Source organism: Castor canadensis, chromosome 1 (assembly GCF_047511655.1).
Source record: "Castor canadensis chromosome 1, mCasCan1.hap1v2, whole genome shotgun sequence".
Taxonomy (NCBI): Eukaryota; Metazoa; Chordata; class Mammalia; order Rodentia; family Castoridae; genus Castor; species Castor canadensis.
The window spans coordinates 93,270,715-93,288,398 of NC_133386.1; the positions used below are offsets into that span (position 1 = coordinate 93,270,715).

At 35.1% G+C, this 17,684-nt stretch overlaps 1 protein-coding gene across 46 annotated transcripts in view; it reads right to left on the minus strand.

Annotated features, from left to right (window-relative positions):
* The window catches only part of Rims1 (regulating synaptic membrane exocytosis 1), a 405,270-nt gene that overhangs the window by 214,063 nt on the left and 173,523 nt on the right, over positions 1–17,684 (minus strand). For 44 of the 46 annotated variants that reach the window (XM_074080134.1, XM_074080111.1, XM_074080175.1 and 41 more), the window contains 2 exons: positions 16,966–17,179; positions 14,869–14,880 (listed from right to left, as the gene is read on the minus strand). In XM_074080134.1, coding sequence (XP_073936235.1) covers positions 14,869–14,880; positions 16,966–17,179 — 226 coding nt within the window. The remainder of the gene's footprint in view (positions 1–14,868; positions 14,881–16,965; positions 17,180–17,684) is intronic. The other 2 variants (XM_074079904.1, XM_074079995.1) reach the window with 1 other exon arrangement.

Here is a 17,684-nt window from a genome sequence, read left to right on the forward strand (position 1 = left end):
TATCTCTTGATCTGGTTATATGATTTTTCTCCTTTACCAATTTGTTACACTAAACTATGGTGTTAGATTTCCTGATATTAAATCACTCTTATATTCCTGTACTACAGAGGTTAACTGGTCATTTTGTTGCACCAGATCTCAGAGTGATAATTTGAAAAAGAATGTGAAAAGTAAACCTTTTGAATAGTTTTATGTACAGAAATATATTTATTATGCTCACAATTGGGCACAGAACACTAGACTCAGAAGGTTGTTTCAGAACATTGATGACATTGCTCAGTTAACTTCTAACATGTCAATGATAGAAAAATGACAATCTGATTTTTATTTCTTTATATGTAAACTTTTTCACTTTTTCCTGAATCCTTTTATGATTCTTTTTTTTTTGGATTTTCTTATGTTTTATTTCAATCCTTTCCATGTTAAAATTTGTGGAAGATTCTTTAAAATTTAAAATACCTTTTAGTGGTCACATTGCAAAGATGCCCAATATGTGTACACTTTTTTTTTAACGATTCTTCTGTTCGTATATGGAGTAACTAAATTTCACCCAGGTGCGTCTTTATGTAAGTTTTAAAAAATAATTATGCTTAATAATTTTGGAATATTTCCTCTGATTTTGTATTTATGTCCTCCATTTTTTCTCATTTTTTGAAGCTTCTATTAATTAGCTAGACTTCCTTGTTTTAAGTGTGTATGACTGTCTCTTCTACCATAGTTTTTGTCTTCCCATTATCTGATGAAAATATCTATCTTAACCATTCCTGATTCAGGCCTCAGCTCTGCCTGCTCTATTGATTGGTTCTCAAACAACTTTTGCAAATATATTTTAATTCTTAACTCCTCTTTTTTCTTTTATTTCCCCTTTCTCTAGTAGACTGCTTTTATTTAATGTATGCAGATCTCTCAAATCTCACTGAATCAGCTCTGTTCCTTCTTGGATTAACTTCTTCTGCTAGTAAGCAGGTCATACAGTAACTTTCTGAAGATTCCCACCTTTGAAACAGGAGGGGGCACTGGGACTTTGGCATAAATGGGTGACTATGTTCACTGACTGTCTTTGTTTTCACATTTGAGCATATGGAGGATGTGGAGGATAAATGGAAATGAGCACCGTCTCCTATCAAAACTATTTCTCAACTCTTCTCTTATCAAAACAAAGTTGGCTATTCTCTCGTGGTAGAATGCTCCAGTGGCCCCCCTTGTTATGTCGCTCTTTTCTTTCTTTCTTCTCCAGTCCGTGTCAGTTTCGAATGGCAGGTGTCTTCAGGTTGCCTGGTCCCCTTTCCTCCCCTGACGCCCATCTCAGTCATATCTTTCTCCTCACACACAGTTCTCCAGCCTTCAGGTGTTGCCTGGAACCCGAGTCAAGTACGTCGCTGCCTGTTTCCTTCAAGTGTGCACACATGGCTGTGCTCAGAGGCGAGGTGATCTCGGGCTGTCCTCGCCTTATGCATGGCGTCAGTGACCAATTGCACTGATAGTTTCCCACTGTAACAATTTCTATTGGCATGTTATTTTCTTTCATTAATTAGCTCAGAGTTTCCATCTTTGTGGAGTAATTAAAAAGTTATGGTCCGACAATGATACCTTTTTACATTCTAGTTCTATTTTAAATTTGTTTATATTTTAATTTTTCCTGTGTTTGGAGGAATTTTGCAGGTGGGGAAGTGCCTACGTTTGTGTTCTCACCATTTTAATCCATTCTTCTTTGCTATATATTTATTATTATCATTTAAAAATTGTTCTTGAATTATAAGCGAAGTCATTCTTAAAAGCCTTCCTAGATCACCCCAGGTTGAATTAATTATTCCCTTTCTTTCTCCTATTTAATAAACTACAGCATCTATAACTTCCTGGTACTCATTTATTTATGTGGTTGTCTGCCTGTAAACTGTGCTCTTCTTGAAACTAGGGCACAAGTCAGTATTTTTTTTCCTACTTATTTATTTATTTGTTTATTTTTGTGAGTCTGGAGTTTGAATTCAGGGCTTCATGCTTGAAAAGCAGGTGCCATATTGCTTGACCCCCACCTCTACTCCATTTTGCTGTTTATATTTTTGGAGATAGGGTCTTATGAACTATTTGCCTGTGTTATCCTTGAAATATGATCCTCCCAAACACAGCCTCCAAAGTAGCTAGGATTACAGGTGTGAGCCACCTGTGCCCAGCTGTTTTTCTTTCTCAAAACATAATTATTAAAGATCAATTGATATAATTTTATTATCACTATGAAAGATGACATTGCAATGCAAAATAAATACACAAGATGTCCTCTTATAGGAAATTTATAATGGACACTACATTAAGCAAATTATAAATGTTAGTGATCATCCCCCAAACACTGAAAGTACAGAATATTACCCCTCTGTGTGAATGAGAAACTGAGGCTCAATACAGTTAAGCAGATAATCCTAAATTACATGAGCAACTCATGTAATTCATGGGTAGAGAAGTCTGGTTTAATTATGTTTTGCTTTTAAGCTTAGAGACTTAACTATGTTTTTCTATCTCTTTCTGGAAATAACAATATTAATATTAGATAATATTTAATGTTAAAGCATATTAAAATCTCAAATTTCCAATCCCAAATCACTTACATAAGCTAGTGTTTGAGAGCAATGATCTAAAACTAGGTGCAGTACTAAGAATGTAGGAAAAAATTAAAATTTACACATGCATATATCTATATATATGTTCATATATATATACATGTTTAAACAGATAGGTACATATATATATAAGAAAAATTCATAATATTGAAGTATATGTACTTTTGTGTGTGAAGGTAAGTCTTAAATATTAAAGCAAATGAAACTATAAATGACCAGAAGCATCATGAATAAATTACATTGAACTATTGAGGGTCTATGCTTTGAACCACATTTGTTTTGTTTTTATTCATTTCATTTTAATTTTTACCATTTAGGATCTAAATCTGTCCAAAACATATAACATACCTGCAATATTGTCTTAAAAAAGGAGAGATGGAGAATTTTAAATACAATCATTACAACTACTATTTATGGAGGGCCCCCTGTATGTGTACTACTGACAATTCTTCTACTAACCTAGAAAAACAGGTTTTATGAACTCCTCTGCAAATCTAACCACCAAGTCACTCACAGTCAAAACAGTTTGCCTAAAGCTTTCCAGCTAATAGGCAGGCAGCCAGTATCTGAGTCGAGGTCTATCTAACACCATGTTGTACCCTCCTTTCATGACCTTGGAGGAAAGCAAGAGAGAAATCTCGATGTCTATTATGTACTGAGAATCTTGCTAGGGAACTTTTCCACCTGTGTTAGTTACTTCCTCTAGAGAGATGGTTACTTATGTTTGCCTCACAGACCAAAAAAAGCCTAGCTGCGGAAATCCTAGTGTTATCCACAGCCAGTAAGGAGAGAAGCTGGGATTTGAAACCACTTTGACTCCAAATTCCATGTTCTTTTCTCTCCCCAAGGCCATCAATGTAAGGAACAGATATATTTATTTTATCATGCTGCAACCAAGGAAAATGTACTTAAGTCTAAGTGATGTGCTTTTTAAATTCTTGTGTCTGTGTTCTTGATTTTGACTTTCTGCTGAAGCTGCCATATGCTTCTGACCCAGAGTACCTGCTAACTGGAGTAATCTGTTTTATCTTCTAATGTAAATTCACAAACATGAAGACTCACTACAAAACCCAGTTTTTAAGAGCTATGAAAACACTAAGAGTCCTCTTATGAACTCATGGTATGGATTTTAATTGCCTGGACATGGTCAAGCTTACCTACTGTTTCTTATCTGTTTCTAGCAAGGTGAAGCAGACAGAAGGATGAGTTTTGGAATAAATGAGATACTACTTTAGTTTTGAACTGAAAGAGTGTTCCAGAAGAAGAACGAGCTAGGGCAGAAACCTGAACTAGGGTAGTTTAGCATGCACCAGAGACAGGAAGAACACAGGAAGCAGAAAGATGGTGTGGTTTGGGAGATGACTTATGTAACTGTGGAGTTTAGTAGGTGTTGGGTACACCTGTAAGTATTTTGGCTTTTACACTGGATGAGATGAGATGGAAAGTCATCAAAGGGTTTTGAGCAGATACAATATGATCTGGCCTATACATTAAAACAATCATTCTAGCTGCAATGAATGGGTTACCTGGGTTGAGAGGTCACAAGTACAGGCCACTTGAGTGTTCAATGAAATAATTCAAAATAGATGGTGTCTTGAACCAGGATGGCAAGGTAGAGGTGGTAAGAGATTGTGCTGTGAATATATTTTGAAGACAGAGCTAACAAGATTTACTGATGGATTGGATACAAGGTGTGAAAGAGAGAGAGAGAGAAAAGATGAGGTCAGGAGGTTTTCATGGCTTTTGGTTTGTGCAACTTGAACAATGGAGTGGCCATTTACTACAGTGAAAACTACTACTATGGTATAAACCGAATTGTATGATAAGAACAGGACTTGGGTTTTGTTCATGTTAAGTTTGAGATGCTCATTGAATATCTGCTAGTACCTTCAACTACCAGGCTGACGCCTTCCCGGTGTTCTCTTTTCAATTCACCAGGACAATTAGAACTATATCATAGTCCCTGGGAAACTCAGAGGTACCTTCAGTGGCTGGAGAAAACTATAATGGATGGATCAGCTGGAATTCCCTACTGCCTGGTTTCCTCCTCCACTGTATCATTCCTATGCCTTTCAGGAAATTGACAGGTTGGAGTCATAGATAATAAAAGCTTTCCTCTTTCTAAAACTACAATGACGGTAAAGGGCCAATCTCAAGTTTTAAAGATGAACAACAGATGAAAAATACATTTGCCAAGAGGCAGACTTTTCGAGGAATCAGAGCAAATGATTCTCTAAGAAAATGTCATGTTATACAACGCTACTACAATTTGGGATAAACCTACATAAAAAGAAATCCTGTAATTATTTTAGAAGATTGTTCTTCCATGAAAACAGAACAATCTGATTTCATAAAATTTTGCCTTCAGATGATTCAAAACTCACCTGGAAAGACAGGTAAGTCCTTGGAAAGAATAAAGGACAGACATATTCATAGAAGGTAGCAGTTATTCTTTCCTGGTAATTTAATCCAATCTGAATTTGATACATAAATCTCTACAAGAGCCCTTCAAAATGGTCTTCAGATAAAATAACAATTTGGACATGTCTAGCAACTATAAATTTAAAGGGGAACTAAAATGTACAGACTTCAAAACAAATATCCTTATAGGGAACAATCATATACTAGTCTGATGCTCAAATTAACAAAGCAATAATAAGAAGAAATAAAAAGACTTAGTCTAAAAGTTACAAAAAAAAAAAAACAGCAACAAACAAAGCAAAGAAAATATCAAAGTGTTTGAGAAAAACAAAAATACTTTGTGATCATGAAGCCCAGCCATCAGTCTGAGGCTTGACGTCCTCATTCCCTAGAAATCTCTTTTGCATCAAGTGCAGGACATACATCTTTTCCTTGTGATTGGCATATGTAAAGAAAAAAAATGAAGTGTATACCTTTTTTGATGGCTGATATGGTTGGTCTTTGGTGTTTCTATGTAGCTTAAAAGACACAATTTCAAATTTCCTATGAGTAACTGAAGAGTCAAAAAGCATAGTAACTTTTCTATGGAAGGTTTAGTTTCCACTTTGACATACAATTTCCTTCAACAGCATTTAATTGCTCAATAAAAGCACTTGGTTTTTATGAAAATTAAATATTTTACATCACAGTTGTTTATAAATTTAAACACACAAAATTATTTTTCCACCATTATAAAGCAACTCAAATGTAATTTTCTAAACAAAATATTTAGTGCCAAAGATGTAGCTCAGTTGGTGGAATGGCTCAAATGATAAGAGGGTCTGCCTCGCAAACATGAGGCTCTGAGTTCAAACTCCAGTGCTGCTAAAAAAAGATGCAGTTCAGAGTTCAGAAGTAGTGTGCTTGCCTAGCATGTGCAATGCCATGGGTTCCATCTACAACACCAAAACAAAAAATCCACTATATATATAAACTTATGTATATAAAATATAGTACTTACATGTTACATAACCAGATAAATTGTCTAATGTTTACATTCATTTATTAAATGCTATAGGAAGGGAATATATTAAATTGAGGAATTCTTAAGATCTAGATCCCTAACTTTAGGTTATAGCACTGAAATTTAGAACAAATTTATTTTTTTGGAGGAGGCAGTACTGGGCTTTGAACTCAGGGCCTCATGCTTGCTAAGCAGGTATTCTACCACTTGAGCCACACCTGGCCCTTTTGCTTAAGTTATATATATTTTTAAATAGGGTTGTGATCTCTTATTTAGGTTTTCCACATAACTGGGATGACAGGTGTGCAGCACCACACCCAGCTTTTTATTAGTTGACACCGGGTCTTGAGAGTTCTTGCCCAGGTTGGCCTCAAAGTGCAATTCTCCTGATCTCTACCTCCCAAGTAGCTAGGACTACAGATGCCATCACACCCAGCTATGATATATTTTTAGAAAGGTTTTTAAGTGTCTGCAAAACTGCTCCAATAAATTTAAAATTTATTTTGTAAACAAAAGTTGCAAAGTTGTAAGACTTTTAAAAAGTACTCTAATAAGCAGAATATGAGGGATGGTCTTAGTCTAATACACTGTGGCTTCTAAGCAAATGGGCACAAGATGCCTTTGGCACTGATAGGTTTGAGTAGTAAGCTGACTGAATTACTAGACAGTCATTACTCAATATGCTAAGAGGGAGGTTTAGAAATTGTATTAATATAAAATTCCATAAAAATTATTATGCACAAATACAGTGTTATATTATGTAAGCACATACATATACACATGTGCTGTTAAGCTGAATTTATTAAATTATAAATTTTTTAAGAAATGGCTTTATCTACATTGTATATTAAACATAGAATATAACATAGTCATAGTAAAATTAAAAACCCTGGAATCAGTGAATGAGTGCATGTTACTCAGGGAAAATAATTTTTTAAATTATCATAATTAATTTTCATGGCTGCTTGGTCAAATAAGAGTGAGCTTAATGATTGAATGCAAATGATTTTTCTTGAACATTGAATAACTTTTATATTAAATTAATTAATAAGCATCTTGGAATTCATCACCAGCAATATTACATTTATTGAAAAGACAGGTAGTATTTTTAAATGAAAAATTATTATATATTAGGTTCTGATGAGAGAGAAACCTACAAATGAAGGAATAAATAAGTGAATAAATAGATTAACATAGACCTATGAAAAATCTATTTGAAGAGCATTTCTAGAATGGTGATGTCAGAAGCTCGCAGACCTCCTTCTGAAGAAAATAATAATTTATAAGGACTAGCTTTCAAAACAGCCGTTAACATTATTTGGAGATTATCTGAAGGACATATAGCAAATGGATTAAAGTTTATTTAAGAAATGCTCCCAATTTCCCATAAGACAGCAAGAGTCTGTGGAATCTGAAACACAACCAGCTTCCTTGCTTCTCCTCTCCCATATCAGCAAGATGAAAGTTCTAGTGTAGGTGGTGCAGTCAAGACCGTGATGTGTCTCTCTGCTCTCTCCTGTCTTCCTCACCTCTAGTTTGCACTAAAGGGTTATAGTGTCTGTACGAAGTCCAGGCAAGGGCAAGTGCAGTTGACTGGTCAGAGACTTTCTCCACGTGGCTCCCACACTCCCACACCCCCGGATGTGGCAATGCAAAATTACTAGGCCCTAATCATATTCACCTTAATGTGATTGCAGGATGGAGGTTCGATGCCAGGAAAAGCTAGCAAAGATGACCAGGAACTACTGATTCTATCTAGTAACCCCCTCATTCAGCAGGTTTTCTACCGGGAGCAGGGTGCAGGGGAATGGAGTGGGGGTTGCTGTTTATACATCCAGCTTCACAAAGTGGTGCAGAGCTTCTTACCAGGAGAAGAGGCAAATCATGACAAAATTCTGTAGCCTTCCCTGAGGAGACTGGCTTTATTTTCTACTAGAGGTTTGGAAATTTTAAGCAGAGTAGAACTGTCAAAAACAATGATTTTGTTGGCAATCATTTAAGAAGAGGCTGATGTTTCCAGAGGGAACCAGGAAAGCCAGCTCAGAGAAGCCTAGAATTGCAGCAGGCTTTAAAGACTGGTTCAAAGATCATCCCTGAAGAGGGGCCCAAGTTTAATAGGATCTGACTGTAGAACAATTTATGCACAGAGTATTATTTCAAACCATGTAACAATTGACAAGCAATTAGTGAAGGGGAACAGCTAGCTGATACCAATAAAGGCAGAACAGCTAGGGACTTAAAAGGAGGTGAAGGAAAGAGAAGTACAAAGATAGCTTCCTCAGAAACTCTGATTCACTGATGGGGAGTAGGTCAGAATGATGCCACCCAGAACTGGGCCCATGAGCAGTTAACATCACAAGCTGAACATCACAAGCTGAACACTGCCGGTACGGCCAGTTCACTAGACAAAAAAAGCAAACAAACAAACTAAACCATGCCCAGGTGTGGGGGCGGTAGTGTGTCTGGGATTGCTAGTGGCTAAACCCCCCAAAATTTGATGAAAAAATGTTGATGCACACATCTAAGGAACTCAATGAATGCCAAGTAGAAATACTCAGAAATCTATGGCCGGACACATGCCCCCGTGATTATAAATGTTGAAAAACAAGAAAATTCTTAAGAGCAACAAGAAAATATATACAAGAGCATCTTGATCAAGTTATCAGCTGGTAATGGAAGCCATAAACCAGTATGATGACATACTCAACACATGAAAAAAGAAACTGTTAATAAGAATCTCATATCCAGCAAAACTATCCATAAATGAAGATTAAATAAAGACATTTCAAGATAAACAAAAGCTGATAGAATTCATTGCTAGAAGACCAACCTTAAACAAATATTAAAGGAATTGATAAAAAGACAGTAATATGAATCTGCACAAAAAGAATATTGTTAAAGATAATTATACAGATAAGTATAAAAAGATAATTTCATGTTTCTCCTCTTTTGTTATCATACATAATTTTTAAAGAGTTTTATAAAACCATAGTTGTATTAGAGTATTGCTTGGCCTGTAACATATAGAAATAAAATGTAGTTTACCATAACAGGACAAAAGACATGGGTGGAATTAATATTGTATTAGAGTAAGGAAATGATAACAGATGGTAACTTAGAATACGTAGAAAGAAATGAAGAGAATCAAATGTAGAAAATATGAATTCTAATAAAATGGTCCCTCATTTCTCTCTCAGCTTCTTTAAAGAACGCAGTATTAGATACAGTAATGATTATAATACTGTAGTTTTGGGATTGTAACATATAGAGACATAAGAACTGTAGGGAGACTAACAGCACAGAAAACAAGAGGGAAAGGTGACCGCATTCATATAGAATTAACATTCAACAGGTCATTTGAGGTAAGGTGGTATAAATGTGAAGTAGATTCTGAAAAATTAAAATATACATTGTAAAATGTAAAGCTGCCAGGCACCAAAGGCTCACACCTGTAATCCTAGCCACTTGGGAGACTGAGTTCAGGAAGATTACAGTTCAAGGCCAGTCCAGGAAAAAAAGTTCAGGACACCCAATCTTAGCCAGTAGCTGGGGGAAGTGGCACATGCCTGTCACTGCAGCTATACAAGAGGATTGCGGTTATAGGCCAACCCAGGCCAAAAAGTTTATGAGACCCCCCCATCTCAATGGAAAAACTAGATGCGTGGTATTTGCCTGTCATCCCAACAACAGTTGGGGTATAAAATAGGAGCATCATCGTCCAGGCCGTCTGAGCAAAAAAGTGGGACCCTGTCTCCAAATAAGAAGAGGAAAAGGGCTTGAGGTGTGATAATGTGTCTATTTCGCAAGTGCAAAGCCCTGAGTTTGGACCCCAGTACCACCAATAAATAAATATCCTAAAGCTATTAGAAAATAACTCAGAAAATATATGAAAAAATCACTGGAAATACTAATCAGGCAGATGGTCATATTGGGTAAACCAAACCAAAACAAACAATAACAAACAAAAGCAAGCAAACAAAAAAAGACCCAAGCCTCTACAGAAGATATGGTTTGAATTCAAAGATAATAATAGGATCAAAGTATATCATATGCATATGTGGAACAAACAATGAAATTCACTTGTAAAATTAATATATGCTAATAAAAAAATTGAAAATATGATGGAATTAAAATATGAGAAAAGCATACCATTTAGACAGCAAGGTTAAGAGTGCTAGAGTGGCTATGCTATTTTGACAAATAGGCTCTGACTGTCACACATTCCCCACTAATAAAAGCACTAACAGAGATCTGTCTGCCGAGGAAGCCTGCTGTGCAGCGAGCTTCAGGGATGGATTGGCAGTTGGGTGGCAGATGACAGAAAATCTGGCTGTTAGTCTGTATGTGTGTGCCTGCATGCTACTGAAAGCTCAATCATTAGAGAAAATATCTTATGTACCCTAAAAGAACAGTCTTTTAAGGTATTGTTTTAAGTTTCTGTGTCAATTTTGTTTCATTCCCTGGTAGATTAAAAATGAAGCTAAGTTTCTTTGTGTGTTTAAAAAATAGCCTTTTCAATCAGTTGTAAAAAAAAAAAATCTCTTAGTTTGTTTGCACCCTAGGGATAGTTAGTCCACACAGGCAGTAGAATCCAAATTAGCTTAAATTCCATAGGGCTCCTATTTTGATTGACTATATAGATAAAAATATTTACAGAATTCTAACTGACAGAAATAAAGAATCCCCAAAGGAAGAACCCGAACTTCTAGTACATTAAACATGTTAGCTTTTTGAGAATGTACTTCCAAGAAATTTCCAATTTAGAAGTATTTTATGGAAGACTATTAATCCACATATAATAATAATGATAGGTAAGTCATAGGTATCAAATAGTTTGACAATTTTGGGTTAAATAGTCTTAAGAAAACCGCAGTGAGATATCATTTCTCTTCCCATGCAATATGATGGCTACTGACCGAGAAGATAGTCAACAAGTGTTGACAAGACATGTGAGGAAACTGGAGCCACAGTCATTGCTGTGCTGCTTCTTGGAACAATATTTCAGCAATTTGTCAAAATGTTAAGCCAGGAGTTATCACATGATCTAGAAATTTCACTCCTTGATGTGTAAACAGGAGATTTGATATTTATGTCCACACAGGATCAGGATCCAAACATAGTTTCATCTAGGTTCTGTGAAAGCTGTTCCTACCACAGCCCTTATCTCATATGAGAAAAGGATTGTTTTCTGCAGCCTGGTGCAGCTCTGTTAGGTCTGCTATGGGCCTTTATTTAACATTGATTTGCAAAATTATAATATATGGCTCATCAACAGATGAATGTTTAAAGAAAGCAATGGAGTTTTTTTCAGCATTACAAAGAATGCAATTGTGTTCTTTGATGGAATTGGAGATCATCATGTTAGGTAAACCAAGGCAGTTCCATAAAGACAAATGTCACATGTGTTCTCTCATCTGTGGAAGCTAAGGGGAAACACAACACAACAAAGCAAAGCCCAACATTATGACAGTAACAGGGACACTAACAGGGAGGTGGAAAGGGAAGGGGAGAGCGGGGAGGCAGGAGTAGGAGACAGAGAGAGGAATAGAGGGGTCAATACCATCAAAGCACGTTATATTTAATATATACCAATAAAAGTTCACAGCTTTCTGAATTATCTGACATAAGAGCTTTGTAGCATGTTGCTTTATTCCCCTTTAGGGTAAGCACGACAAAGTCAGACAAAACACCTTGAGATATCAAATTGACCAAATTGCCTAATGAAAGTTCTCCTCTAGACACATTGTAACATTTCCTTACTGATATATTTACCTATATTTATATACTTTTCTTTAAATTTAAAATATCTTTCTGGGGAGAATTTTTAAGAGAACTGTCATAGAAATCCATCAAAGCATCTAAAAAACAAAGAAAGCATGAAAGTAGGTTTCTATAAGTTCTTACAATCACTTTTTCATATGAGTAGGATTGTAAATTCTTATCATCTGCTTCATCATGCTATGGACTAAATCTGGATACCTCTGAGAAGATTTCTCATAATAATAAATATTTAATGTAATCATGCAAATCATGTTTTAAAAATGGTTATAATTCTACTGACTTGTTTGCCTTTAATTCAAGTAAGAGAAAAACCAAAACCCATTACATTGGTGTTTAAGAGCAGAGCCTGTGAGTGATAAGCTAATGACTGATCATCCCAGAGCTAACACCTATGAGAAGGCTAGCTTCACCTACCAGTTGGTACAGTTCATTCCACCCAATTTTACTTTTTGAATAAGCTGGTAAAATAGAAACACAATTGTTTCATCATCACAGCATGTAACACGGTTTCTAAAATAAACACCAATGAAAAGTTATGAGAGGGCAGTTTAAAAGTCTGTTACTCCATAAACATAGTACATTATTATTTTGATATAAAAAGTGATTTACACATGATTACTAAAAGATAACATATGAGCTGCTTTCATTCACATTTCAAAAGAGAAAAAGTGGTAGGGTTCTGCTTTCCAAAGGAATGTTCACTTTTATTATAAAATATTCTTAACTTTAAGACCTGATACACTTTGAAAGTACAGGTAAACTGAAAATGTAGCAAGTTCGTTTTCAGTTGCTATATTCATAAACTAATCCTTCATACTGAAAAAAAGTACTGATGAAATTTATGAGAAATCCCAAAAGAATTGAATTTGGAGGATTCAATTCAGTTGGCTTACTAGTGGAAAAGTGTTACTGTTACCAAGGGAGCTATCTAAATTCAATCCTTTGCCACCAAATAGAGTAAAACAAAGATAAAAGCAATTTTAAAAGGCTGTGGGGAATTTTACAGTATCCCTATCTATTTAGGCTTAGGAGATGGATTTCAATGAAATAAAAAACATAATCACAATTTTACCAATGAGAGTATGAACGTGTTTCTATTATAAACTATTACATATGCTCATTTCAAAGTAATTCATCATGACAGCTATTTTCTTCATAAGCAAGTCCACAACCTTCCAAGTAATTATTAGATATAATTTAGGCTAAAAATAAAATAAAATTTTAGCTTAAAATAATAAACATATTGCTGGACTCAAAAATATGCCATTTTTTATTCTGGACTTAATGAAGGAAATACTAGCACATTAGCCATCCTTAGGACTTTTCTAGTGTTTTAATCACATTTATTCAACACTATTACTATACTGATCAAGATAAAGATTGCTCTGAGGAAAGGTTTATTCATCCTCTTCCTATTCCCTTTTCAACCAAAGTAGTATATGCATATGCATGTATGCATGCATACACACACTTGTAAATTATGATTTTGGTGTCAAAAATAAAAGAACTCAAAGGAATAGGGGAGGGCTAGCAGTCAAACATGTTATTTAGTACTTGGTTACTCTCTTTTACATAACTAAGGTGAAATCTGGCTTCAGTTCCCTTGGACTAGACAGGTAATTCATTGGACTAACTCAATGGGCAATAAGATATTTAAGGAAATCATGACTAAACACTTAAAGTATTAGATATATTTATTTTAGTCAATGTGAGAATGACTGAAAGTGATCATATTTAACAGTCTTTCACTCTATTTTCAGGATAGAAAATTCACCTGAATTCTCATGATGCAGTTAGTAATTCCAACAAGCACAAAGAGCCTACTATGATGGGTGGTTCTGGCAAAGGGACCATGAGTCTGGCCAGCCCTGCAGTGCTAACCCAAGTCTTACCACCACCAAGTCTGCATAACACTAGCACAATTATTACTTACACTTTTATTGTTTAAAGAAATTTAACGTTATCCACATTTCAAACACAGACTCACCCAAAGTAACAGTATTTATGAAACCTCAGGTATGGTATTCTAGTTATACTTTTTCTAATACAATACATGATTACATCAAAGTAATATTCTTTAAAATGATCCCATATACTACCAACAGCACAGGCAAAACATTTAGTGAAAGCAGATTATCCCATATAATTTTCAACCTGATTTCTTTTCATAGAAATAAACTGATGAACGTACATTAACACAAAGTTTCAAAACACAGATAAGATTCAACTAAATGTCATGCTTGCTAATTATGCACTTGAGGACATCACTTAAACTTGGAAAGTTTGAACAAAGGCAGCTGAGTTGATACGTTGAATCCAAAATATTCATTGCCTCAGTCTCAGGAGACTAAAGAGCTTGGAGGAAGTTATACTTTACACAGAATGAAGGTGGATAGAGCACACAAAGGACAGGGTGACTGAAGAATCCACCGAGATTCTTCCTTCCCAAGCACAAAGAGCCTTTGGGGTTTGTACAGCTGGTAAGAGTTAAAAGTGATCCTTCACTTCCTTAAAGGGGTGATTGCTATACATAAGGGAGATGAAACAGGCAAAATGTGGTTCAACTTGACAATTCTGCAAGTTGTTCTACAGAAGAATAATTATATTTTTGAGTTTCTGATTTGAATTTGATCCACCCTGTACACTAACTCAGGTATATTCCATTTCTTCTTCAATAAAGCTCGAATCACCTGCCCTTATATCTAATAAGTGCTGGGAAAGGTAAAGCTCATAATGGAATAATCATCAAAACTCAAGCACCTAAGAAGACACATAGGGGCCTAACAACATGAATTATATTCAGATCACATGGTCCTCATAGACTCAAGTCACTCAAACTTTACATATTAATGAAAATACTGTCAGGCTTCTAGGTGTTCATCTTATTTTCCTTTTCATGAGAAGTGGGGATGAGCTTTTTCTAGCATATAATTTCCTTGTGAGAGACGTTGATTAACAGTATTAGGTACAATGCTCACTTTATAAAGCTCAGTATATGTATTGTATCTAACACAATAACAAATAATAATAAAAGAAAGCATAAATTCTAACCACTTTGTCCTCCTTTGGGAAAGCATCCGAGCAAGCAGAGGGAGAAGAAAAAGAGAAAAACAAAAATGAGTCATGTATACATAAACTGGCTTTATTAGAACAATTATGTTTTTCTTCGAAGTATTACCACAGGCATTTTGAAAAGCAAATCCTTCATTTTAAGCCCACACAGGTCCTACTATATGTTAGATACAAGAATGGGGCCCTATAGTTTCCAAAGTTTTCGAATTTGGATTTGTAAATTATATTTAAAATATTCTTCAGAAAGAAAAGTTAACTTATATTATTCTTGAAAGAAGTGTTTTATTAAAATGCCTAAAATGATACTAAGTAATTTTATCAGATTATTGCTAAAATATTTAGTCATGATTAAGAACTATCTAAACATCTGCACACAGATAAAAACTGAGAGGAATGTGTTAATTACCTTAGCCATAAATTATTCCAAAAGCAATATCTACTTGTAATATTTTAAAACTTGTATCACTGGAAAAACCAACTTCCTACAATTTTTAACAATTTTAAGTTAAGCAGTCTTTTATTTTGTTCCTTTAAGCATTTTTTTCCAAAATGAGATGGGTTTTGTTGAGGTGCGTGAACTATAATAGGCCTGAGTGTCCTCGTCAATGAGAAATACCTCCTATTCAATTCTATAAACTCCTGTCTGAAACCCGAGTTTCACCCTGATGATTCTAACATTAATAGTTAACTGTATTGCTATTGGCTTCCCTCAAACCTATCATGGAAAGTTCAGAACATTCAACAGCTGTGTATACTCAGCCAGTCCTAACACTCAGCTGACTTACACCTCATTCATTGTTCACTACCAGGGCCTTTTCAGAATAGTGCTGCCTTACAACTTAGCCTGTTAAATGTTTTGATTATCAACTCAGGTTCTCAGCTGTGAGAATCATGTCACAGTATATATTTAAGAATACTAAAAAAAGGGCAATTAACAAATATATATATATATATGGTATCTTTTCTATGTGCCAGACATGATCTTAATAGCCAAGCTTGTTCTAGACAAGCTTTAGGGTGTCATATAAGCATTCATCATAACAAATCACTTTTAGAAGGGAAAAATAAAACTGATGTAGTCTTAAGAATGGAACCTAAGCCAGGTGCTGGTGGCTCAAGCCTGTAATCCTGACAACTCAAGAGGTGGAGATCGGGAGGATTTTGATTCGAAGCCAGCCCAGGCAAATAGTTCACAAGACCCTATCTTGAAAATACCTATCACAGAAAAGGACTGGTGAAGTGGCTCAATGTGTAGGCCCTGGGTTCAAGCCCCAGCACTGTAAAAAAAAAATGGAATCTAAAGAAAGATTAAATATGAATATTATGAAGACAGGGATTTTTATTTCACTTTTATAACAACTATACAAGGTAATAACTGTGATCCAGATTTATAGATTAAAAAAAAACTGTTGTACAGAAAAAGTTATTTTGCCCAAGAAACAGATAATATAGTCTTTAAAGCATAAAGTATGTCTAAAGTACTCAGTGCCTTAATTCCATAGGAAGAGATTTCAGATATCCTACTTAAAACGTAAACTACCCAAGAATAAGATGTCAACTGGGAAGTTTAATTTTAATATGATTTTCCAAATTATAAAAATACAAAGAATACTCAATGTTTTCAAGTTGTTTTAAAATAAACTTTATACATTAAATTTCACATGATTAGCCATATGAGAAATTCTTTTAAAAAGGATAGGAATTTTTAGGACTATGATAATCATAACTGTTGTATATTATGCTGCAGATCTAAACCCAAGAAAACTCATCCAGATTTCTTTTAAAATAATTCTATTGTACTAACGTAGGAAATGTGAGAAAGTATAAATTAAAATGTATTAAAATGTAGATTAATTACAGAATTAGTCCAGAATTTCATACATAATACTATTAGGTCCTACAATATTATCTTAAAGCATCAAAACATCGTGTTTATTTAAAGCACTGGCACAACAGAGAAGTTGCTCCTATTTAAACCAAATAAGGAAACTACGCCAAGTGAGAGTACATCTCATACAGGTGTTCTCGAGCTCTGGAGGTAAAGGATTTGCTCTTTTCTCTTCAGGGGACACTCACGTTGTTGGATCGTAGAGATACACGGCCTCCGCAGCGTGCACAGAACTTGGTGCGACAGTAGGAGCACAGGTGACCACACCCATCAGCAAACTTGGTCTTATGACAGATTCCACATGTGGGAGCATCCTCTTTGTGTTCGCCCTGGTAACGCCGTGCTTCTTCCCCTATTTTTCTCACTTGTTCCTTATAGCTTTCAAATTGTTGATGCAATCTCCTGGGCAAAGAGAAAACAGTAGTAAACTAAATCATGGAAGACAAACTGAACAATTTCTCATAAACAAAATGAAAGTAGAGCTATATGAGCGAAAGCAAAACACATAAAAGCTCTTTTCTCTACTGAGCTCCAAAAGTAAGAAATGTACTAGCAGGTATTCCATGTTCCAGTTTTGCTCACTACCATGTCTGTCTAGAATCTATACAAGCACGTGTGTCCCCACCAGTGAAATCCAAATAGCTACTCCATCTCACCACGTCTTAGATCCTTTCAAAATATGATAACTGCAACCTCAACACTCCACGACCACACCCATGTTCTTGAAACTAAAGCAAAAACTGAACAAAATATTTAGCCACATTATATGTGATATACTCTTGGTATTTTCTATCCTATTGTTTTGAAATTTTAATTCTGAATAAAGTTCAGAAAAAACTTAATTACAATAAATTGATTACATAAATTATTTGAACATGATGTATACTTTGAAAACTACTGTTTTAAC